This window comes from Pongo pygmaeus, chromosome 21, assembly GCF_028885625.2.
Source record: "Pongo pygmaeus isolate AG05252 chromosome 21, NHGRI_mPonPyg2-v2.0_pri, whole genome shotgun sequence".
NCBI lineage: Eukaryota > Metazoa > Chordata > Mammalia > Primates > Hominidae > Pongo > Pongo pygmaeus.
In genome coordinates this window covers 43,919,918-43,944,832 of record NC_072394.2, presented here as the reverse complement: position 1 = coordinate 43,944,832, position 24,915 = coordinate 43,919,918, and the positions used below count along the sequence as shown (strand labels likewise).

Sequence of the window (24,915 nt, the reverse complement as noted above, 5' to 3'; positions counted from 1 at the left end):
ATTATTTGAGTTGATTGGCAGCTGAGATGAGAAGTGTTATACCAGAGATAATAAGGGTTCTTTCCAATCTATAAGTTCTGACTTTGTGTGTTGCCACCTACAACTTGAGCCCACAGTGGCACTTTCTACCCAGATCTAATACATAGAAATTATGATTTCTCAGAGGCCTTACCCCTTTGTCATAGTCCATTTTCTGCTGCTGTAACAGAATACCAAAGACTGGGTATTTGCTCATGACTCTGCAGGCCGGGATGCCCAAGAGCATGATACCAGCTTGTTGTCAAGGGTCATCCGATGGCAAAAGGCATTACTTTTGTTATATACCTATAGCACCCGGCATGATGCAGCGCATATAGCAGTTGCCCAACAAATACTTGCTTAATTGCTTTGTCTGAGACATGTTTGATGCATTCCCTTGGAGCCTGAGTGTAGTCCATACAGAATAAAAATGAATTGAGCACCTCAGAAGAGAAGACATACTGCCATGAAAAATAGACACTTGCCTTTATTCATTTATTCATTTAAATGTGTACAAGTGAAACTGTTTGAAAGCACCACTGTTCACCCTACTCACTCTTCAGTAGCTGGCCTCTCGGAAGCCACCTCTGCCTAAGAGGTCACTGTGGCCACATGGAAGGGGTGAGTACTCTTAAAGATGAGAAGAGCTGTCTGTTCCTGCTGCCCCCTGTGGCTTACAGAATGATCTAACAGATAACTGATGTGGTCTTTTTTTTTTGTAAAATGGGAATGATCATAATAATGTCTGCCATAATGTTTTGTTTTTCTAGTGCCTTCTCTTCTGTTACTTCATAATATTAACTACATGGGAATGCCCAGAATTTCCCAGTGTTAACTTGGGGATGTGGTTCACAGACAGTTATGGGTTCTAATTTGTTTGCATTAATGTGTTCACCTTTCATAGAGTACTTTTGCGAGTTCGGATGCTGTACTACCTAAAAGCTGAAATACTGGGAGAAGCAGCTGAGAAAGCATTTGAAGGATCTCCTGCCAGGTAAAGCAAATGAAACTTAACATATCAGCGTTAAAGAATTGACATAAAATGCCTATTCATGGAGCTGGCCAAACTTGCCTGTGCTTAAAGAGGCCCATGTTCCTCCTACCCCCTGCCCAGGACCAGTGACCCAGATGGGAGAACAGGCAAGTAGAATAAGGACAATTCATCAGGTCATCTACAAATAAAATAAAGGAGAAAACCTTTTCTTAGAAACCTAGCTTTTGGTGAGTTAGTTCATTTTATTTCCCTCAAAAGTGTTATAAATTTTCTTTTAAAACAGTCATTTACTGTAGAATGAGTGTCGGTTACTGATCTGACATGTATAGACTGGAAGTTTTACCCACCATCCCATTCTTTGCCTTAGTACTCATATACATATTTCCTTTATTTGCTAATCATATTAATAATATGTGCGGCCTGTTTGTTTTGTTGCATGTTAGTTTTGCAAATTAGTGTTTGGAAAGCTATAGAATCCTGTGGGAGTATCCCAAGATTTCCAAGATTGAGGCTACCAGGTTCTCAGCTTCCACTTAATAAAGCTGTCAGAAAGTCCCACTTTATAAATGGGATCACCAGGTGCAGTTTGCTAGCCCTGTGCACACCTGTCATTCCTAGAGAATACCAAGAGTGCTGATATTTGGACTTTGTGTTGAGATTACCTAGGGCCGTGGTTTCTTCTTTCTCTTGCTTTCCATTGAGCAATGCTAGTGTCTTTAGAGGTCATAGGAGCACTAAAGTAAGAGAGAGGGACATAGACAACTCGACCCATGGGGCAACTTGTAATCAGAGCCAGGCTCCTCAGCAACTGTTACCACTTTCTGTGCCTTTCAGAGTCACCAGTGTAATTTCCAGCAGGGATGGGGAGGTTGTGTGTTTGGTAGACAGGTTGAATTTGAGTCATATAAATGCAGCAGAATTCCACCTGATAATATCCATCAAGTGTTACCTGGCAGAAGTACTCTGAACTTACCGCTGTCATGTGTAGGAAGTCATAGGTGGTAGCTAGGTAGAACACAGAGAGAGTAAGTCCGCTGCCCACCCTCTTCCTTCCTCTGCATTCCTCTGTCTCTTACTGCTGCTGTTCAGGTTGAATACCTTCTTGTGGAGAAGTTGCCATGAAGCATGAACAGTAGTTCATCCCATAAAAGTCATTCAGCCATGGCACTGGGCAGGCAGAGCCATGGATCCCTGGAAAGGTGGGGGTCAGGAAACGCTATCCCCACAGAGGGAGCTGGGCCTAGTAGGGAGCATTCAGTCCTGTGTCACAGTAAGAGTCTGACGGAAGAAGAAACTTCAGAGGCAGCTGGAGGGGGAAGGAGAAGCCATCCAGGTGCATGCTATTCCCTAAACCTCAAAGCCTTAAAGAGCGAGGACTGTACTCAGATGAATGAAGACAGTGAACTTAGGATTTATGTGAGCTCTCCAAACATGTACAGAAACTCAGAGAGGGGCTAACACCTGCATGTCTGTGCCCTAGGGTGAGTTATGTGCATCCCTTTGGCCAGGAGCAATGCAGTTTTTGATCAATTTTGATCTAATAGACCACTGCCAGGAGGTGCCACCTGTTATGGCACTTACCCTCTGAAAGGCCCTCCTGATATACCCACTTGTTCCAGTGTGGACTCTTGTTCCTAAATGGTGCGTAAGATCTCTACTTGTTGAGGCAACATACTGAGCCACAATGATTTGGGCACTATTTTAAACATACAATCATGTATGCATTCAACTGTTGGGGAAGCTCTACCTTCAGATGTCCAATATATCAGTGGCCTTTGCTGTGGTTCACATAAGGTGTACATTAGTACTCCATACATATGGATCCCAAGATGCCACCCTGGACCAACTGACATTGGGTTCTCCAAGAGGTGCTTCAAGACTGTGTCAGTCTGTCAAAGGTAGAGCCTGGAAATCAAGTACTTATGCTTAAATCACTCCCTAAGTGATTCTCATGCAAAGCCCTGGTTAAGAAACAATGACCCACAGCCTTCCTAATCCTTTTGTTTATTGTTACTTTAGCATCTCAGCATGCCAGTAGGACTGTGGCCTAATACCAGGGTTGGGCCAGTAGCTTTTGTGTTGTTTTGAGTCTACGCCCTTCCTTCCCTAGAGAGCTGGATGTACCTCTGCCCGACATCGACTACATGGAGATCCCAGTGGATTGGTGGGATGCTGAAGCCGATAAGTCCCTTCTCATTGGCGTGTTCAAGCATGGTGTGTATTTCTCTGAAGTCGTTCCCTTCTGGATCAGTTTCCCCCAGGAAGGATGAGTTCAGCCCCTCCGACTAAGCTCGGCATGTTCCTGCAAAACTCCATCATTCTGTTACACATTCATCTTAAAAAGTAGAGCTTCACCGCTGCCCCCTTGGAATTTCCACCAGATGAATGTATGGCTCACAATAATACTGCGAATATTATATTATTGAGGAACATTCAGGCCACAAAGAACCTGTTTGGTGTATATCTTCCTCCCTTGCCTGTGCATGCTGTCACATGTGGGACTGCCTCTAATAGTCCCCAGTGCCTGGCACATAGTAGGCACCTTGAATGAAGGAGTAAATAAATGGCGGGAAATGCTAAGTTTCCGCATTTCATATATATGCAGAATTATAAGGTCATTTTAGATAATCTACATCTTCCTAGTGTGTATCTTTTACTCCATTGGCATTTTAAAAACTAAGCATAGAAGATAGCATAGACTGTCTTTTTAAAAATGTGGTAATTGAGCCACTAAAGGGGACTGAGAGGTTTTTTTAAGCACTTGGAAAAACTGAAGTAAGTGCCCCCTTTCTTCACCTCTGGCAGTGTTTGAAACAACTGCCCTTGCTTTCAGCCAACTGCCAGCCATTAAAATGAATGATGAAAGTGCAAATGATAGTCACCCATAGTATACCTGATACACACTTTCCCTGCCAGGTGAATCAACAGAAATTTTAAAATGAGCAAGGTTTAAACTGAAAAGAGTTAGGTATACCTGGCTTTAGCTATCAACTCCACTACATACTAAATGTGTGACATTGGGCAAGTCATAAGCTTCTCTTACTTTCTCACTTATACAATGGAGAAGGTATAGTATCAAAACAGCCTACCTAGGGGTTGTTTAAAGATTAAATATTACATTAAATGTAGACCACCTAGAACAGTGCTTGGTACATAATAGGTGCTGGGTGCTATTCCACTCTCCCATGTTACTCTGCCTTTGGAAGGTTGTTAACTTTCTAATGTATATTCTTTAAAGGGAATTCTTCAACTTTTACAGGCTAACCAGCTATATTTAAGTAACAACCATGCCTATACATATTTTAATTTGGAATCCACTCAAAACTTGGATACTGGTATTGAGAATGCAGGCTTCAGGTGGTGCAGTGCTGCTGAGAACCCTTTGTCAAACCGCTGGGGTTAGGCTAAAGCGGTGCTGTCCAGTAGAACTACATGCGATGATAGAAATGCCCTAATTCTGCACTGTCTGCTGTGAAAGCCACCAGCCCTGTGTGGCTATTGAGCACTTAAAATGTGACTAATGTAACTGAGCAAGTGTATTTTTATGTACTTTTAATTAATTTAAACTTAAATAGCCCCATGTAGCTCGTGGCTCCTCTGTTGGACAGTGCAGGGATAGAACTCAGCTCCAAAGTAGAAAGAAGTGTGTGATCTCCCTGTTAGTCACAAGGTACCACAGTGCAACCCAGACTTGGCTTAACCTAGTTTTGGAAGGACCCCAGAAGACAACAGGCTGCTAAAGGCAGCCAGATTCCAGAGCATCTGAATTTGGTTTGTGGGGAAAGGCCTAGTGACCCTGAGTCTCATTTCAGTGGTGGTTTTAGGGCACATTGCCAAGTCCCTGCATGGCAACAACATGCTGTGAAAAGAGAACGCATCTGAAGTCCCAGAAGTATGGCAGGTAGAATTTACATGCTGCTACTTCTTCCTCCCCCACCCCAACACACCCACCATAGACATACAGAAAACCAAGGTAGATCAGGACTTGGAAGAAATAAGGGAAGTCCCCAAATGCAGAAGTCATTTAAAGTCAGAACTGAAAGCTTAGGAGCCAATATGACAGTGGACCAGAAGGACTGGGTTTTTAATACCCACAGAAATGGAAAACATGGCCTTGAAAGGGCTGCCCCTCCAGGAAAGGGAAGCAAGAAAAAGCTGTCTGGTCCAAGAAAGCAGAGCTAAAGAAACAGATCCCTGAGAGATAAAGAGATGAAGACATGAAAGAGAAGATGAGACTTAGAGGACAGAGTGAGGTTGACATCCAAGAGGTGAAACAAGACATGCCCAGAAATTACTAACAATAACCTGGTAAGGCAAATCAGTATCACACACAGTCTGTGAGGCAAAAAGCATAATTTGGAAGAAAGGGGGTCATTACACAATGATGATAGATACAACTCACCAGGAAGATATTATTAATAATTCTCACGTGAAGGACATAGCCTTAGAATGTGTAAAAGTGGACAGGAATCTAAGGAGGTCCAAGACGCCTTCTCACCTGGAAGAGACAGGTTATTATTGGTGCCCTACCTTCTAGTTTCCTAATCACGGTTCAGGGTATTGGGATTAATCAGTTGATCTCTTAGTCTCATGTTGGAGATAGAGTCAGCCCAGATGATACATAAGGTCGCTCCCAAACTCTTCTGCTTGTTGAAGGAGTTTTGGGGAGTATAAATTAATTTGTGTTTCCTGATCACACCTGTGAGATGTTAAGATGACGCTTCATCACTCAATTCCATTCAGATTCTCACAGATTGTCAGTTGAGGTGAACTTGGAATTTACAGTTACAGCTGAGGGGCAGAGGCCTTGAAGGTGATTTGTGCAGTGTCTGAAGTGTCTCATTGTACAGGATTAGTTTAGCAGATAATGCTATAAAGACAAGAGAAGAAAAAGCCTCTGTTCTCAGTGCTAGGAGACTGATCCTAAGCCATAAATGCAGACTCTGCATAGCGCCAGATCAGTTTAGTTGGATGGTTACATTGGAGTCAACTTAGATGAGATTGGACGGATGCCTCATGGGCCCATCCTCTTTGGCACCCGCCAGAGTCCAAATCAGATCCTGCCCTTGCCTGGGTGCTGCCTATTCCATGAGCTTAGGCTTAGACCTGTCCTCATCTATGTAACACATCTGACCACCCCTTTCTAACCTTAGCCCTCATCACAGTATAACCAAGCCCATACAACATGTCTTACCAGGTGACAGCTTCTCAGATATTCAGCAGCTCTGGAGATGTGATGCTCAGCCATTTTCAGAAAGCCAGTCTGTCTGGTGTTCACTTTTCAGGGATATTGTGTCAGGAAGCCCTCCCCACTTCACCTGCATGCTTGGTTAAGCATGAGCTGTAGAGCTGCAGCCATTTTCTTTGCTAAGAAACACATGACTGTTCGTTGACTGAGGTTTTGTGAAATTTTTTTTTTTAAGAGACAGGGTCTTACTCTGTCACTCAGGCTGGAGTACAGTGGCGTGATCACAGCTCACTGTAGACTTGAACTCCCAGGTTCAAGTGATCCATCCACCTCAGCCTCCCAAGTAGCTGGGGCTACAGGTGCACACCACCATGCCTGGCTAATTTTTTTTTTTTTAATTTTTTGTAGAGAGGGGATCTCATATGTTGTCCAAACCAGGCTGGTCTCAAACTCCTGGACTCAAAGCAATCCTCTTGCCTCAGCCTCCTGAAGTGCTGGTATTACAGGCGTGAGCCACCATGCCTGGGCTTGTGGATCTTTTAGTCCACTCCAGACATAGCCTGCTGTAACCCTGTAAATGAGATGAATATAGCCATAGATCCATCTCCAAGCTGACCCCATTAGCATTGGCTTAGTTTTTGGTTGGAGCTTTAGCCTGCAGCAAAAAGACTTCTGTGGCAAACCTATTCTAAATTATGCTCTTGACAGCTCAGTTGGGTTGAGTGACTGCTGCCCCTCCAAGGTAGCCTGGATGTGTGAAATTTTCCTTGACATACAGACTTTAATATTTCTGTTGATATTCTTAGAGAGCAGCTTATAGACTAAAAGTGAAAAGAGGCAGGCAGCCGACACCCCCTCACGGGCCTGTCACGTTGCTCTTTGTCTTTGTATTGCTGTTGCAGCTCCTACTGGCCTCTCTTCAGGACAGTTGTTAGGGTTTTCTAGGGGACTGAAACAGTCATTCTTCCTCACCTCCAGCTTCACAGCTAATTGAGAAATAAAAATACTGAATCTGTCTCTAGGCTTCAGATCCACACATGACAAGAGAAAGTCTACAGAGTAGAAGCTTGCCCAGGTCAGGGAGGGTCCCAGCTTGCTCCGTGCCTGAGCACAGAGTGTGAAGGTGGTATACTCCTGGACAGTTGGCCTCCGTCAGTAGTAAGGGGACAGTAAGGGAAGGATTTCACCATCTCACCTGTCATTTAAATTACCCCTGTCTTCATGAGGAGCAGGTGGAGAAACTGGCTGAAACCTCCTTAAAAGCAGGAGTATTGAGGAAGTTTCTGTTTGATGTGAGCTGGGGCAGGAACGTGGGGAAAGGGTGAGAGTGGTTCTTCTTCCTACAACAGTGATTGGAAGAGAAAAGAATCTAGGCAAAACCGACTCATCTGGTCAGTTGTTTGTTGAGTCTGTACAGTGTCAGGCCCTTTGCTAGATACTGATTATATAATGATGAGCAAAAACAGATACAGGTTCTGCTCCTAGGAAGCTCACGACCTCATGAGAGACTTAGAGCAATCAAGTCATTGCCGTAAGGAATAAGTGAGTAAAGAACATAAGGCACTGCAGAGCTTCTTGTGCCAGGTACCTCATGTGGGCAGCACCTGTCATGGATATGGCAGGAGAGCCACTGTGGATTAAAAGATCAGCTACCCACAGTTCCTCAGGGAAAAGAACCAGGTGCTACCTACAGCATGAAGGATACAACTGCATCAACAGTGATACGAGAACAAAAACCAAAATAGAAATGAAATACCAAACACAGTTAAATCAGGTTTGTTCCTAAGAGCCCAGCTGGTTCTCATTTACACTCAGCTCTTCCATCTCCTCTGATGGGGACTCTGCCTTTTATGTGGCCAAATGCTGTCTCATTCTAAGAGTACATTAGGTTCAATAAAATAAATCCTCACACATGGACTTTATCAAACTGAAAATCAGGGTTTTTAAAAATTTTTTGCTTCCTTTTTGAGGACCCTCTTCTGGGTCAAAACACTGTTGTTAACTTTGGGGTGTGATGAGGAGTAATTCCAAAGCCCTGGCCAGTGTGGATTAAGATTTGTACTGAGTTTGTGATACAGAGGCCACAGGTCTGTCTTAATGCAATAAACAATCATCGTAGTTCTCTTTATATTTCAGTCCTGCCATCCATCATGTTGTTCACCTTCCCTTTCTAACACATGGGATAAAAATGAGCTATAAGAAAACAAGGCCCATAAAGGATATAACAAGGTATCCAGAGTTGAGGATGGGGGAAGAAGTTGCAAAACCAACTGACGGGAAGCAGCAAACAGAATTGTGTATCTATACAATTGTCTTTTCACGGACACTGAGTATTTCCGTAAGCCATTGTTTGTTGGTCAAACACTACTCAAAGGTGTCCGCTTTAGCACCAGGATTTTTCCCTGATAGTCTTATAGGATCTCATTAATCTTAAGTAATTTTTTTTTGTGTTTGTTTTGTTCTTTACCAAATAAGGAAAACAAAACGACTAGTGCCCAAAGCAAATATTGTGAGTTCTAACGTGACTTCTGGCATTTCTCACCACTCTTGATCAGGTTATGAAAGGTACAATGCCATGCGAGCAGACCCAGCACTTTGCTTCCTGGAGAAAGTTGGGATGCCCGATGAGAAGTCCCTTTCTGCAGAACAGGGTGTTACAGATGGGACCTCAGACATTCCTGAAAGGTGAGAAGCCACATAGGCCAGCCCTGATGTGACATGCCATGCCACTGATCTGTGACCCCTTCCTCATACACCCAGCACTCTTTGTATCTCTTCCTCAGTGTCTGGCATCTCCCTACACCTTGCCACACTGCCGCTGTTTTCCGTAATTGCTACTTTGGTTACACCCTACTCTACCTCAGACCTGCTCTTTGACTTCCAAGCACTTTGAACCAAGTACCGGTTCCTGTTCCTCATGAGTTTCCCAGGCTGCCCACCTTTCTAAAAGCCTGCCCAGCTTTCTAACCATGTCCATCCCTTGTCTGGTCAGAGGATTCCTGTGGGAGAATTCAGACCTCCCATGCCTGGCAGAAAGCTAAGAACAGACACAAGTACAGCCTTCCTGACTTTGAACTACAGTTCCTCAGATGAAATTCCAGTATTGTCTAAGGATTGCATAGTCCATGAGCAAGATGGATTTAGGGGCCGCTCCTTGACGGCCATGGCATTTCAGCTTGTCCATGGATTGTGTGCAAAAAAGTATGGAAGGCATCTCCTCTGACTGATTTTTATTTACTCTTGACATAAATACATAGGAAAACTAAGCAGCTAAAAATTGTAGTTCTTCAAATTATATATATGTTTTTGAAAACATAGCTTTTTTTTTTTTTTTCCCAAGATGGAGTCTTGGTTTATCACCCAGGCAGGAGTGCAGTGGCACAGTCTTGGCTCACTGCAACCTCCGCCTCCCAGGTTCAAGCAATTCTCCTGCCTCAGCCTCCTGAGTAGCTGGAACTACAGGCACGTGCCACCATGCCCAGCTGATTTTTGTATTTTTAGTAGAGATGGGGTTTCACCATGTTGGCCAGGCTGGTTTTGAACTCCTGACCTGGTGATCCACCCACCTCAGCCTCCCAAAGTACTGGGATTACAGGCGTGAGCCACCACACCCAGCCAAAACATAGCATTTATCTCTTAGCATTTATCTCTTAGTTTCTCCCCAAAAGTAGCAGATACTGCTTTGCATTGCCCAGGACTGTGGCCAGACCTGAGAGTGTGGCACTGCCAGGAGCCCCTAACTATTTGCTCAGGCCAAGAAAAGTGTGCAGTGCATTTTCCATCTGTCCTTAACCCCTGATGAACACTTCAGCTGCCCCAGCGTGTTTCTTGAGGACAGGTAACAGGGATGCATTCTGGGAGATGTTAACAAAGGCCCATAAGACTGGTGATTCTCATGTTCATTCACTGATACAGGGAAAACACTCCCTGGATGGGTGCCTGAATGTGGCATAAGGGCCATTTTTTGTGGGATGGCTTTTCTTTCTACGGTTAAGCAGTAAAGCCAGGAGCTTATCTTGCCTCTAGGACTTGAGCATCAAGGACAAGAATATTTGGGACGGGAATATTTCAAAGGCAGTTTTTTGGGGGGGTTTTGTTTGTTTGTTTGTTTGAGACAGAGTCTCACTCTTTCACCCAGGCTGGAGTGCAGTGGCACGATCTCGGCTCATTGCAGCCTCCACCTCCCAGTTTCAAGCAATTCTCCTGCTTCAGCATCCTGAGTAGCTGGGATTACAGGCACCCACCACCACGCCTTGCTAATTTTTGTATTTTTAGTAGAGACAGGGTTTCACCATGTTGGCCAGGCTGGTCTCGAACTCCTGACCTCAGGTGATCTGCCCACCTCAGCCTCCCTAAGGGCTGGGATTACAGGTGTGAGCCACTGCACCCACCCTCAGTCAGTTTTTAAAAGAATCATGAAAAACAGGTAGGCATCAGCAGTAGTTAAGCTCACAAAAGAGAAGACATTAGGCAGCTGAGCTAGCATCAAGGGTCTGATGGTAACAAGGGGAAAATGTCCATGTTAACCAGTGGCAGCAGAGCTCCCTTCCAAGCCAAGGAGTGACTTTTGCCAAATATGATTCTGTGGGAAGATTCATCCTACTGTGACCAGGGAGTTGCAACATTAGGCCTCATTTGATGTGCACAGCCTTCAGTTTCTAGAGTGTGTTCTTTTATCAGAGTCACATGTTCAGATGACTCTTGATGGGCAGGAATTACCTTTTTCTGAACTTGCCTGAGTAGACATGAGGCTGGAGCCTCATGCTGCAGTCTCAATTGAATAAAGGTCCTTGCCTGTAGAAATGATGACTGTTTGGTGATAGTGTCTCTTGAGTTCTCCCACAAGGGAGGGAAAAACTAAGACTTGGAATGCCTTCAGAAGAAGGGATCTATTGTCAGCCCTCCTTGTCTGTGGATGCAGAACTCTCAGATCCAGAGGGCCAACCAAGGGACTTGATCATCTGCCGATACTGGTATCCCTGAGGATCTGAGAACCAATCCTCCATGGGTACAGATGGCTGACTCGGAAGTTCCACTTTATTCATGGAGGATACCTGAAATTTCAGATGGTACCAAACCGTGTATAAACTGTGTTTTCTCCTATATAAACATACCTATGATAAAGTTTAATTTATAAATTAGGGACAGTAAGGGATTAACAACAATAATAATAGAACAATTATAACAATATACCGTAATAAAAGTTATGTGAATGTGATCTCTCTCTCTCTCTCTCTCTCTCTCTCGCCCTGTCTCTCCCCCAAAATATCTTAGTATTTTTGGACTGTGGTTGACCAGGGTAACTGAAACTGTGGATAAGGGGGACCTAGGTAGTATGTGATGCCTTTTTTTACTTTTATTTAGAGGCAACACAGATAAAGAAGACAATGCTGAGGACAAAGTAGATGGCCTCCAGAAACAAACGGTGAGTCAAATGTGCAGTATTGGTCATTTACACTGTCTTTCATATTAAGAAAGAAATCCCTATTTTGGTAGTGATCTGGGGGAACTTGATTGCATTACTACAGTTACATTGCATTTTCCCCAACATTTTATTATAAAAACTTAAAATATACAGACTGCAATTGCATTTTTATTCTAATAAACTTTTTATTTTGAGATAACTATATATTTCAGAAGCAGTCACAAAATATAATACAGAAATTGCATATACCTTTTATCCAGTTTCCCCTCGTAGTGGTGTCTTGCAATATTGTAGTACAATATCACAACCAGGATACTGATATGGATAGAGTCAAGATACAGGACATTCTCATGACCACAAAGATTCATCCTGTTGCTGTCTTATAACCACATCCTCTTCCTTCTGCCTTCACCCCTTTTTAAATTCCTGGCAGCCACTCATCTGTTCTCTGTTTTTTATGATTTCGTCATTTTAAGAATGTTCTGTAAATAGAATCATACAGTGTGTAAACTTTGGGGATTGGCTTTTTCATGCAGAAAAATTCCCTGGGATTCATCTAGGTGGTTGTCTGTATCAACAGTTCATTCCTTTTCACTGCTGAGTAGTATTCAGTGGTATGGAAGAACCACAGTTTGTTCAACCATTCATCCACTGAAGGACATATGGGTTGTTTCCAGTTTTTGACTGTTAAGTCCTCTGTAAACATTTGCATATAGATTTTTGTGTGAACATACATTTTCATTTCTCCGGAATAAATGCCCAGGAGTGTAATTGCTGGGTCATATGATATTTACATGTTTTGTTTTTTAAGAAATTGCCAAATTGTTTTCCAGAGTGGCTGTACCATTTTACATTCCCACTAGCAATGCATGAGAGATCCACTTTCTCTGTATTCTCCATCCACACCAACATTTGGTGTGGTCACTATTATTTTCTTGAGCCATTCTGGTAGGCGTGTAGCAATACCTTGTTGTGATTTTAATTTGCATTTCCCTGATGGCTAAATGATGTTGAAGATCTTTTATGTGTTTAATTGCCATCTGTATGTCCTTTTCAGTGAAATGTTTATGTCTCTTGCCTATATTCTAATTTCGTTGTTTTAATGTTGATTTTCTAGAGTTCTGTATATATTCTAGATACTAGTCTTTTGTCAGATACGTAGTTTGCAAGTATTTTCTCCCACCCTGTAAGTGTCTCTTTTTAGGGAGGATCCCTTGAGCCCAGGAGTTCAAGACTAGCCTGGGCAACATGGTGAGACCTTGTCTCTACAAAAAATAAAAAATTAAAAATCAGTTTGGCGTATTTGTGGATTCTATTTCTGAGTTCTCTGCTCTTTTCCATATATCTATTTGTCTTTTCCTCTACCAGTAGCACATAATCCTGAGTGCCGTAGCAATACCGTAATTTTTAAAATTTGATAGATTGATACCTCCCACTTTTTTCTTCTTTTTCAAAATTGTTTTTGCTTTTCTTGTTCTTTTGCCTTTCCATATAAATGTTAGAATAATCTTATCCACAGAAACTGTTGCTGGGATTTTGATAGGCATTGCTTTAAACCTTTATATCTCTTTGGGAAGAATTGACATTTTCATTGAGTTTTTACAGTACTGAATCTTACTGTATACCTCTGCATTTACTTTTTTTTTTTTTTTTTTTTTTTTTTGACTCAGGGTCTCACTCTTTCACCTAGACTGGAGTGTGGTGATGCAATCATAGCTCACTAAAGCCTTGACCTCCAAGGCTCAAGTGATGCTCCCAGCTCAGCCTCCCAAGTAGTAGGGACCACAGGTGCATACCACCACACCTAGCTAATTTTTTCTATTTTTCTATTTTTTGTAGAGACAGGGTCTTGCTATGTTGCCCAGGCTAGTATTGAACTCCTGGGTTCAAGCAATCCTCCCTCCCCGGCCTCCCAAAGAGCTGGAATTATAGGCATGAGCCATCGTGCCCAGCCCTTTTCTAGGTTTTTGAGGTGGGAGTTTCTGTGTTATTGATTTGAAACGTTTCTGCTTGTCTAATACATGCATTTAGTGCTATAAATTTCCCTCAGCATTGCTTTAGTTACGTTTCATTAATTTTGTGTTGTATTTTCACTTTCATTCAGTTTAATGTATTTTTTTTTAATTTCCCTTGAGACTTTCCATGAATTATTTAGGTGTTTATTATTTAGTGTCCAAGTATTTGGAAATTTCCCCATTACCTTGCTGCTATTGATCTCTAGTTTGATTCTGTTATAATCAGAGAACACATTCTATATGATTTCAGTTGTTTTAAATTTGTTAAGTTTGTTTTATGGCCCAGTATATGGTATATCTTGGTATATGTTCCATGGGCACTTGGAAAGAACATGCTTTTGGTTTTGTTGGATGCAGTATTTCATAAATGTTGACTAGGTCCTGTTGGTCAATGATGTTGTTGAGTTTTTCTGTATCCTTGTTGATTATCTGTCTAGTCGTTTCATCAGTTGTTGAGAGAAGAATATTGAAGCCTCCAACTATAATTGTGGATTTATTTATTTCTCCTTTCAGTTCTATCAGTTTTTGCTTCATATATTTTGCAGCTCTGGTTGGTGCATAAACATTTAGAATTATATGTTCTTGCTGGGCGCAGTGACTCATGCCTGTAGTCCCAGCACTTTGGGAGGCCAAAGAAGGCAGATCGCTGGAGGCCAGGGGTTTGAGACCAGCCTGACCAACATGGTGAAACCCCATCTCTACGAAAAATACAAAATTAGCCAGGCGTGGTGGCGCATGCCTGTAATCCCAGCTACTCGAGAGGCTGAGGCATGAGAACCACTTGAACCCAGGAGGCAGAGGTTGCAGCGAGCCATGATCATGCCACTGCACTCCAGCCTGGGCAGCAGAGCGAGATTCTGTCTCAAAAAAATGTATAGAGAGAATTACACTTTCTTGGCAAATTGACCCTGTTATCATTATATAATGTCTTTCTCTTGACTCTGGTAATTTTCTTTGCTCTGAAGTGTAGTTTATCTGATAAATTAATATGGCTACTTTCCCTTGATTAATGTTTGCATAAATATAACTTTTTTATTCTTTTACTTTCAACCTGCCTTTATTGTATTTGAAGTGAGTTTCCTATAGATAGCATACAGGTAGATCATAATCTTTAATACGCTCTGCCGGTCTCTGTCTTCTAGTTGGTATTATTCAGACCATTTATACTTAATGTAATTATTGATACATTAAAGCTTAAGCTTGTCATTTTATTGTCTTCTCTTTGTTTTCCCTGATTTTTTATTTTTCCTGCCTTCCTCTGGTTTACATTAGTATTTTGTATGATTTTATTCTGATTTATCTTTATTTTTGTAGCTTTTTAATGCTTCTAGGTGTTTCATATATTTGTATGTAATGTATCACAGTCTACTAATGCTATCATTTTATCAGCTTAAGTGAAGTGTAGAAACCTTACTTCCATTTTTGTTCCTTTACCCTCTTCCATTTATAATATAGTTGTCTTAACCATTTCTTATCAGGTAATGTTAAAATTTTTGCCTCAACTGTCAAACATCACTTAGAAAACTCAAGAGGAGAAGGAAAGTATGCTATATTTACCATATGCTATATTTACCCATTTTTTTTTACTGTGTTCTTTTTCTTCCTGGTGTTCCAAGGCTCCTTCTTTTATTGTTTTCTTTCTTTTTAGAGAAATCTCTTTAGCTATTCTTTTAAGGTAGTCTAGAGAACTGTCAGACAGTTCTCTTAGTTTTTCTTCATCTGAGAATGTCTTAATATCCTTAGTTTTTCTCATCTGAGAATGTCTTAATATCCCCTTTATTCCCAAAGGATATTTCCACCAAATGGAGGATTCTGGGTTGATACTTCTCTTCTTTCAACTCTTAATGTTCTGCCGCTTCCTTCTGGCCTCCATGGTTTCTGATGAGAAATCTGTCATTCAGGCAGTTTTTCCCCTATTGGTAATGTGTCTTTTCTCTCTTGATGCTTTCAAGATTTTTTCTTTGACTTTAGTTTTCAGAAGTTTATGATTTTATGTGTTTATGGATTTCTGTGAGTTTACCCTATTTGGAATTCACTCATCTTCTTAAATCTGATTTCTGTCTTTTGCTAAATGTGAAGCATTTTCAGCCACGATTTCTTTAAGTATTTCTTCTGCCCTGTCCTCTTTCTCCTCACCTTCTGGGAAGCCAATAAAATGAAAATTAGATCTTGTGTTATAGACCTGTGGGTCTCTAAGGCTCTGTCCATTTTTTTTTTCTGTTATTCACATTGGGTACTTTCCATTTTTCTGTCTTTGAGGTCACTGATTATTTTCCTCCACTATTCTGCTGTTGAGGGTTTTGGGTTTTCATTTTTGGTTTTGGTTTTTGTTCCAGTTTATTGTACGTTTCAAACATAAAATTTCCCTTTGAATCCAAATATTATTTGGATCTTTGTTTCTTTGCTGAAACTGTCTGTTTCATTTCATTTCACTGTTTCATTCTGAACAGTGAGCCATGTTCAGAATGGCTCGCTGATGACTGTTAATTTCTTACGTCAGATTATTCTAAGATCTTTCCTCTCAGCATTGGCCTCTTTTGTCTTTTTTTCATTCAGTTTGAGGTCTTCTTGGTTCTTGGTATGTGATTTTTTATTGGAACCTGGACATTTTGGACATTATATTGTGAGACTCTGGATCTTATTTAAACATTCTCTTTCAGCACCTTTCTTGGCAGGGGAACAGAGATGGGGGGGGCACCTTGTTTCTGTGAGGTGGAAGCAAAAATTCATGTTCCCAGTCTGCTTCCATTAACCCCTAAAGGGGATGTTTCTCATTACTTTGAGCAGGAATGGAAGTTTAGCTCCACCATGGATAGGGGCGGGGAACCTCATTACTTACTACCTGTCAGGGTTGAAAGTCGTGACTTCCTGCTTAGCTTTTTCTGATACCAACCCAGCAAGGGAATGGGGTACCCTATTACCACCTGGAAAAAGTAGAAGTCTAAGCTCCCACTCACCGTTGTTGCCATGGGTAGAGTTGAGACACAGTTTCTTCTGCATTGTTGGGCTGGGGTATAGCAGTTATTGTCTTAATATTTTCTGTGTCCCTAACCTGCTAACCTGCCTCTTCCTAGTCCTTAACTAGAGAGAGCAGGAAGCAACCTTGCTTCTTTTCTTTTTTTTTTTTTTTTTTTTTTTTTTTGAGGCAGAGTTTTACTCTTGTTGCCCAGGCTGGAGTGCAATGGCATGATCTCGGCTGCCTGCAATCTCCGCCTCCCAGCTTCAAGTGATTCTCCTGCCTCAGCCTCCCAAGTAGCTGGGACTACAGGCATGTGCCACCATGCCCAGCTAATATTTTGTATTTTTAGTAGAGACAGAGTTTCACCATGTTGGCCAGGCTGGTCTCAAATTTCTGACCTCAGGTGATCCACCCGCCTTGGCCTCCCAAAGTGCTGGGATTACAGGCGTGAACCACTGCGCCCGGAAGGTTTTTTTTGAGGACCTTTTTTGTCTGCCTCCTTTGCCATTTCCAGGTAGCCGGCTTCTTTACCTCCAAATCTAGGATATACGAAGCAAAAAAACAAAAAAAACAAAAAAAAAAAACATTTTTTTTCTTCGTGTCATTCCTTGGGTCCTGAGGTCTCTAGTTTGTCCTTTCTTTTTTTCACCTTTCAGAGTTTTCTTATGCTTGTTTCATATTTAATATCTAGAGGGTTTAATTGTACTTAAAGAATAGGGAAATGCATCCCAGAAGCGGCAGTCTGTATTGCATTTTTAAAATGAGTTCCTGAGATTTTGCATAAGCAGACTGAAACCTTACCTGGGCCCCAGCACCATATGACCAAATTTTCTCTAGCGTTGAGTAATAGAGAGAATGTTATGGATTCTGGATCCCAGAAGTTACTGTAGCATTGTCCCCAAGTGACTCCCCTGTGAGGGTCCTCCCTCTTCTTCTCCTGATCACTACCCAAAAATTATCCATTGTTTTCCATTCTCTTCTGTTGATTCTAGCTGGCAGAATGTATGGTATTTATTTACTTTGGCCTCCATCAGCTCTGACCCCTGTAACAGTAACAATGGCATCCCTTTCTTAAAATAGATAATAATAATTTTTCAAAGATGCATTTCCCTGTGTCCTCAAGGTTTGAGAAACAGTGGATTGAAGGAAATCAGCTTGAAGCCTCAGACCCCGGTAACGTGAAGGAAGTTAGGTTCTCATCTTGACAATTCAAATCCATGTTCGGGGCCAGGCACGGTGGCTCACGCCTGTAATCCCAGCCTTTGGGAGGCTGAGGCGGGTGGATCACGAGGTCAGAAGTTCAAGACCAGCCTGGTCAACATGGTGAAACCCTGTCTCTACTAAAAATATAAGAAATTAGCCAGGTGTGGTGGCATGCGCCTGTACTCCCAGCTACTCAGGAGGCTGAGGCAGAGGTTGCAGTGAGCCAAAATCGAGCCACCGCACTCCAGCCTGGGCAACAGAGCTAGACTTCGTCTCAAAAAAAAGAAAAATTCAGAGATTCAACTTCTTCCTGGTTTAGTCTTGGGAGGGTGTATGTGTCGAGGAATTTATTCATTTCTTCTAGATTTTCTAGTTTATTTGCTTTGAGGTGTTTGTAGTATTCTCTGATGGTAGTTTGTATTTCTGTGGGATCAGTGGTGATATCCCCTTTATCATTTTTTATTGCATCTATTTGATTCTTCTCTCTTTTCTTCTTTATTAGTCTTACTAGCGGTCTATCAATTTTGTTGATCCTTTCAAAAAACCAGCTCCTGGATTCATTAATTTTTTGAAGGGTTTTTTTGTGTCTCTATTTCCTTCAGTTCTGCTCTGATTTTAGTTATTTCTTGCCTCCTGCTAGCTTTTGAATGTGTTTGCTCTTGCTTTTCTACTTTTTTTTTTTTTTTTTTTTTTTAATACTTTAGGTTTTAGGGTACATGTGCGCAATGTGCAGGTTAGTTACATATGTATACATGTGCCATGCTGGTGCACTGCACCCACTAACTCGTCATCTAGCATTAGGTATATCTCCTAATGCTATCCCTCCCCACTACCCCCACCCCACAACAGTCCCCAGAGTGTGATGTTCCCCTTCCTGTGTCCTTGTGTTCTCATTGTTCAGTTCCCACCTATGAGTGAGAATATGCGGTGTTTGGTTTTTTGTTCTTGTGATAGTTTACTGAGAATGATGATTTCCAATTTCATCCATGTCCCTACAAAGGACATGAACTCATCACTTTTTATGGCTGCACAGTATTCCATGGTGTATATGTGCCACATTTTCTTAATCCAGTCTATCATTGATGGACATTTGGGTTGGTTCCAAGTCTTTGCTATTGTGAATACCACCACAATAAACATACGTGTGCATGTGTCTTTATAGCAGCATGTTTTATAGTCCTTTGGGTATATACCCAGTAATGGGATGGCTGGGTCAAATGGAATTTCTAGTTCTAGATCCCTGAGGAATCGCCACACTGCTTTTCTAGTTCTTTTAATTGTGATGTTAGGGTGTCCATTTTGGATCTTTCCTGTTTTCTCTTGTGGGCATTTAGTGCTATAAATTTCCCTCTACACACTGCTTTGAATGGAAATTGTGGCAATAATCAATAGCTTACCAACCAAAAAGAGTCCAGGACCAGATGGATTCACAGCCGAATTCTACCAGAGGTACAAGGAGGAACTGGTACCATTCCTTCCAAAACTATTCCAATCAATAGAAAAAGAGGGAATCCTCCCTAACTCATTTTATGAGGCCAGCATCATCCTGATACCAAAGCCGGGCAGAGACACAACCAAAAAAGAGAATTTTAGACCAATATCCTTGATGAACATTCATGAAAAAATCCTCAATAAAATACTGGCAAACCAAATGCAGCAGCACATCAAAAAGCTTATCCACCATGATCAAGTGGGCTTCATCCCTGGGATGCAAGGCTGGTTCAATATACGCAAATCAATAAATGTAATAAACAGAACCAAAGACAAAAACCACATGATTATCTCAATAGATGCAGAAAAGGCCTTTGACAGAATTCAACAACACTTCATGCTAAAAACTCTCAATAAATTAGGTATTGATGGGACGTGTCTTAAAATAATAAGAGCTATCTATGACAAACCCACAGCCAATATCATACTGAATGGGCAAAAACTGGAAGCATTCCCTTTGAAAACGGGCACAAGACAGGGATGCCCTCTCTCACCACTCCTGTTCAACATAGTGTTGGAAGTTCTGGCCAGGGCAATTAGGCAGGAGAAAGAAATAAAGGGTATTCAATTAGGAAAAGAGGAAGTCAAATTGTCCCTGTTTGCAGATGACATGATTGTATATCTAGAAAACCCCATCGTCTCAGCCCAAAATCTCCTTAAGCTAACAGGCAACTTCAGCAAAGTCTCAGGATACAAAATCAGTGTGCAAAATTCACAAGCATTCTTATACACCAATAACAGACAAACAGAGAGCCAAATCATGAGTGAACTCCCATTCACAATTGCTTCAAAGAGAATAAAATACCTAGGAATCCAACTTACAAGGAAAGACCTCTTCAAGGAGAACTAGAAACCACTGCTCAATGAAATAAAAGAGGATACAAAGAAATGGAAGAACATTCCATGCTCATGGGTAGGAAGAATCAATATCATGAAAATGGCCATACTGCCCAAGATAATTTATAGATTCAATGCCATCCCCATCAAGCTACCAATGACTTTCTTCACAGAATTGGAAAAAACTATTTTAAAGTTCATATGGAACCAAAAAAGAGCCCACATCGCCAAGTCAATCCTAAGCCAAAAGAACAAAGCTGGAGGCATCACGCTACCTGACTTCAAACTATACTACAAGGCTACAGTAACCAAACAGCATGGTACTGGTACCAAAACAGAGATGTAGATCAATGGAACAGAACAGAGCCCTCAGAAATAATGCCGCATATCTGCAACTATCTGATCTTTGACAAACCTGAGAAAAACAAGCAATGGGGAAAGGATTCCCTATTTAATAAATGGTGCTGAGAAAACTGGCTAGCCATATGTAGAAAGCTGAAACTGGATCCCTTCCTTACACCTTATACAAAAATTAATTCAAGATAGATTAAAGACTTAAATGTTAGACCTAAAACCATAAAAACCCTAGAAGAAAACCTAGGCATTACCATTCAGGACATAGGCATGGGCAAGGACTTCATGTCTAAAACACCAAAAGCAATGGCAACAAAAGCCAAAATTGACAAATGGGATCTAATTAAACTAAAGAGTTTCGCACAGCAAAAGAAACTACCATCAGAGTGAACAGGCAACCTATAAAATGGGAGAAAATTTTCGCAACCTACTCATCTGATAAAGGGCTAATATCCAGAATCTACAATGAACTCAAACAAATTTACAAGAAAAAAACAAACAACCCCATCAAAAAGTGGGCGAAGGACATGAACAGACACTTCTCAAAAGAAGACATTTATGCAGCCAAAAAACACATGAAAAAATGCTTACCATCACTGGCCATCAGAGAAATGCAAATCAAAACCACAATGAGATACCATCTCACACCAGTTAGAATGGTGATCATTAAAAAGTCAGGAAACAACAGGTGCTGGAGAGGATGTGGAGAAATAGGAACACTTTTACACTGTTGGTGGGACTGTAAACTAGTTCAACCATCGTGGAAGTCAGTGTGGCGATTCCTCAGGGATCTAGAACTAGAAATACCATTTGACCCAGCCATCCCATTACTGGGTATATATCCAAAGGACTATAAATCATACTGCTATAAAGACACATGCACACGTATGTTTATTGTGGCACTATTCACAATAGCAAAGACTTGGAACCAACCCAAATGTCCATCAATGATAGACTGGATTAAGAAAATGTGGCACATGTACACCATGGAATACTGTGCAGCCATAAAAAATGATGAGTTCATGTCCTTTGTAGGGACATGGATGAAATTGGAAATCATCATTCTCAGTAAACTATCACAAGAACAAAAAACCAAACACCGCATATTCTCACTCATAGGTGGGAATTGAACAATGAGAACACAAGGACACAGGAAGGGGAACATCACACTCTGGGGACTGTTGTGGGGTGGGGGGAGGGGAGAGGGATAGCATTAGGAGATATACCTAATGCTAAATGACTAGTTAATGGGTGCGGCACACCAGCATGGCACATGTATACATATGTAACTAACCTGCACATTGTGCACATGTACCCTGAAACTTAAAGTATAATAATAATAAATAAAAAATAAAAAAATTCATGTTCTGCTGTTCCAGTCCCTAGTTTATATTATTTCTTTTGTCTGGAACTTGGGACGCGTTTTCCCTGTAGAAACAACTCAAGTACCAAAGAAATGAACATAGTACCTTATTCTCATATGGAACTTGACTCTTTTCAAACCAGTTACTCCGTTTATTTAAGTTGATCCTCACCTCACCCTGTCTTCATTTGAGGGCTGAGGAAACTTTAGGCCCTCCCTGAAAGTTAAAGGACTTGACCAAATTCTCACAACCACTAGATGACAGAGCTAAGACTTGTAATTCTCTAGATATTCCGGTATTCTTTGTTGTAGTCAGGTATTCTTTTCGTAGTCCAGACAATAGAGAGTATTTCAGGTATGCGTTTATGCCTCTTCCTCCCAGCAGTAGCTCATATGAAGAGGCCAGCCTCTGAAAGCCACTGACATTAAACTGGACATGCTTAGCTAATCAGTTAGGAGGACACTGGAGGGCCATGGCAGAATCAATAAAAATAACTTACGTGCTCTTATATATTAAACTCTGGAATTACTTTTGTATTCATTTACAAAATTAACACATTTATGATTTGCTCTTCATATCCTTAAAACCTGGGGTATAGAATATCATTAAAAGCAGTTGAAATGGGGAGTGGATTTCCCCAGATTCTGAGGTGGACAAACTATAAACGGATTCACCTTTACTTCTAGTCTGCATGCTAAAACCACACACATAGAGGGATGGCCGGCATCTGAGCCAAGCCTGCTGCCCACCCTGCTTCACTCTTGCTCCCTACCTCCTGCACTGAAGACACTGGGTGTTTCTTTCTCCCAGCTCTGTCCTCAGGCAGAGTTAAAGAAGCCCAAAGCATTGTATAAAAAGAGCCTGTTCATTAGAGCAGTTCCCCTGAATTCAACAGACCTGGGCATAGAAAGGCAACCATTTAGCAGATTGGTAGAGTCTTAGCATTGCAAGGAGCCCTGGCACATGCCTGAGTGGTGTCAGTGTGGCGTTCCCTCTTTAGCGGGGCTGTCAAGGGGTCGTTCCAGGTAGACGAGGGACTCCCGGGAGTTCATGGGGAAAACAAGAGGAACATGCCACCTTCCAATGAAGTCTATTTTATTGTTGGATGATACTTCTTTTTACCACACCAGAAATCTGCCTCCCAGCTGGTTCCATGGGTTCCATCTAGCTTTCTTCATGGTACTACAAAGAACAAAACTGTTGTTTTTCCCCTCTGATAGAATTTTAAATTGCTGAGACCAGCTCATGACCTTAATTTCTTTAAATTTCTTTTCAGGTGAAATACCTATAGTTCCTCTATATTTTTCCATACCATATCATATCCAGACCCTTTGCTATTCCGCGCCTTCCAGAGCACACAGTGGTTGTTGTCCTCTTAAAAAGTGGCGTTCAGAGAGTCATAGAATGTTAGAATTTGAAGGGAGATTTGAAATGATCTAAGTTACAGCTTCCCCCACCCTCTGTTTTAATACCAATAGCACTTTTGATTGGCAAATCATTACAGATGTCACGTGCAGCCAGATTCAGTTAGTCTGAAAGTATATTTGGGTTGGAATGGTCTGGAGCCTGGAATTGTAAACAAAATCTTTCTCTATCACAGCCAGTATGTGGGGAGAGTAACACGTCTTTTAACAGAAATAGCAATAAGTAACAGCACAATTTTCATTATTGTAGTTATGCTGTCAAAAGCGTGCATGTCCGTGCTGTGCCACAGTTCCTACCATAGGTGGCTGTGACATCTCAGGTGCTCTCTGAACCATGAGGTCAGTGTATAAAAGGACGAAGTCATGGCCAAGGACTTGCAGGAAAATTTAATGCCTAAAATGGCTAAATTCCGTTGTACAAAAGGTTTAATTAGGAACTGAACAAGCACCCTCTTCTTGTGAGTTAGGAGTTTGAGGGTTCTGTGAACTCAAATACTAGTATTTGTGTATACTTTCACACTTGCAAAGCATATTGCCCCATCTGTTAGGCATTATTCTTATGCCCATTGTAGAGACGAGGGAGCTCAGTTTTAATCAGCTGCAAAAAAGTCATACAGCCAGGGGACACAAGAGTGGTATCTCCCCTGCCCTCTTCTTTTTCTACATTCTGCAATCTTTCCATAATAAAATCCTTGAATATTGTGTTAATGGCATTTGAGGTATATCTGCTTTCCACCTGAAGTTTATGCCATTCTCCGTTTTGCAAAAGAAGAAATGAGCTTGAGAGAGATCAAAACAACTTGCCCAAGGCCAGAGAGCAGTGGATCATGGGACTCCGAACCACGTGTGTTCTCAAGATGGAGAAATTGCACATTGTAACCAATCAGTGTGCTTTGTTGTTGACATTCTTGTCAGCACTCTGGGGCCCTTCTCTGTGAGATGATTGATTCATACCTCTTCGAAGATGAACATTTCTTTCAAGTTAATCATGTAAGCAGAAATTGAGGTGGCACACATTAGACTACATAGTTCAGATGCAGGGCCTCTGCATGCTCAGGACTGTCACTGCTACAGCACCTCACACACTCACATTAAACGGATTATTAACTAAAAGTCTGACATCTTTTTCACTTGAGCTACTAACAAACTACGTCTTCATTCTGTCATTTCTAGAGAGAGGAAGTACCTTCAAGAGAGGACAAGAACAGAAAAACACTATGAATACGAAAAGCTTTCCTTACTTGAAAGTTTTGCCTAAAACTATTCATGTTTACTAACTGTACCAACAGAAACTACTAGGTGGACTGGAAGGGAAGCTAGCATTTGCTGTATGCCTGCCTCACACCAAGCTGGGAGCCTGTTGTCATGGACTTGGGGTATGATGATGCCCATGTCAGCCACCACTACATGGCAAGAAGGAACATGGTAGCTCTGGGGCCTGCCACCCGTGTCGTATAGACTGTAGAACATTTCTCAGCTGGAAGTACTACACTTAGACATTTCAGCATTCAAAGGATCTTCACAGATACTGTGGGGATATTTAAAAGATTCTCTCTGGCAGGAAATTATATGAGGCATAGTAGGTTGTTTTTTTAACTGCCTAAATAGTAGTATAAGATAAGATGGTATATTTAACCCACTTC

At 41.5% G+C, this 24,915-nt stretch overlaps 1 protein-coding gene across 3 annotated transcripts in view; it reads left to right on the top strand.

Annotated features, from left to right (window-relative positions):
- Positions 1-24,915, top strand: part of CHD6 (chromodomain helicase DNA binding protein 6) — a 220,455-nt gene that overhangs the window by 170,344 nt on the left and 25,196 nt on the right. For all 3 annotated transcript variants that reach the window (XM_054467364.2, XM_054467366.2, XM_063659588.1), the window contains 4 exons: positions 923-1,012; positions 3,123-3,226; positions 8,756-8,885; positions 11,565-11,625. In XM_054467364.2, the coding sequence (XP_054323339.1) occupies positions 923-1,012; positions 3,123-3,226; positions 8,756-8,885; positions 11,565-11,625 (385 nt within the window). The remainder of the gene's footprint in view (positions 1-922; positions 1,013-3,122; positions 3,227-8,755; positions 8,886-11,564; positions 11,626-24,915) is intronic.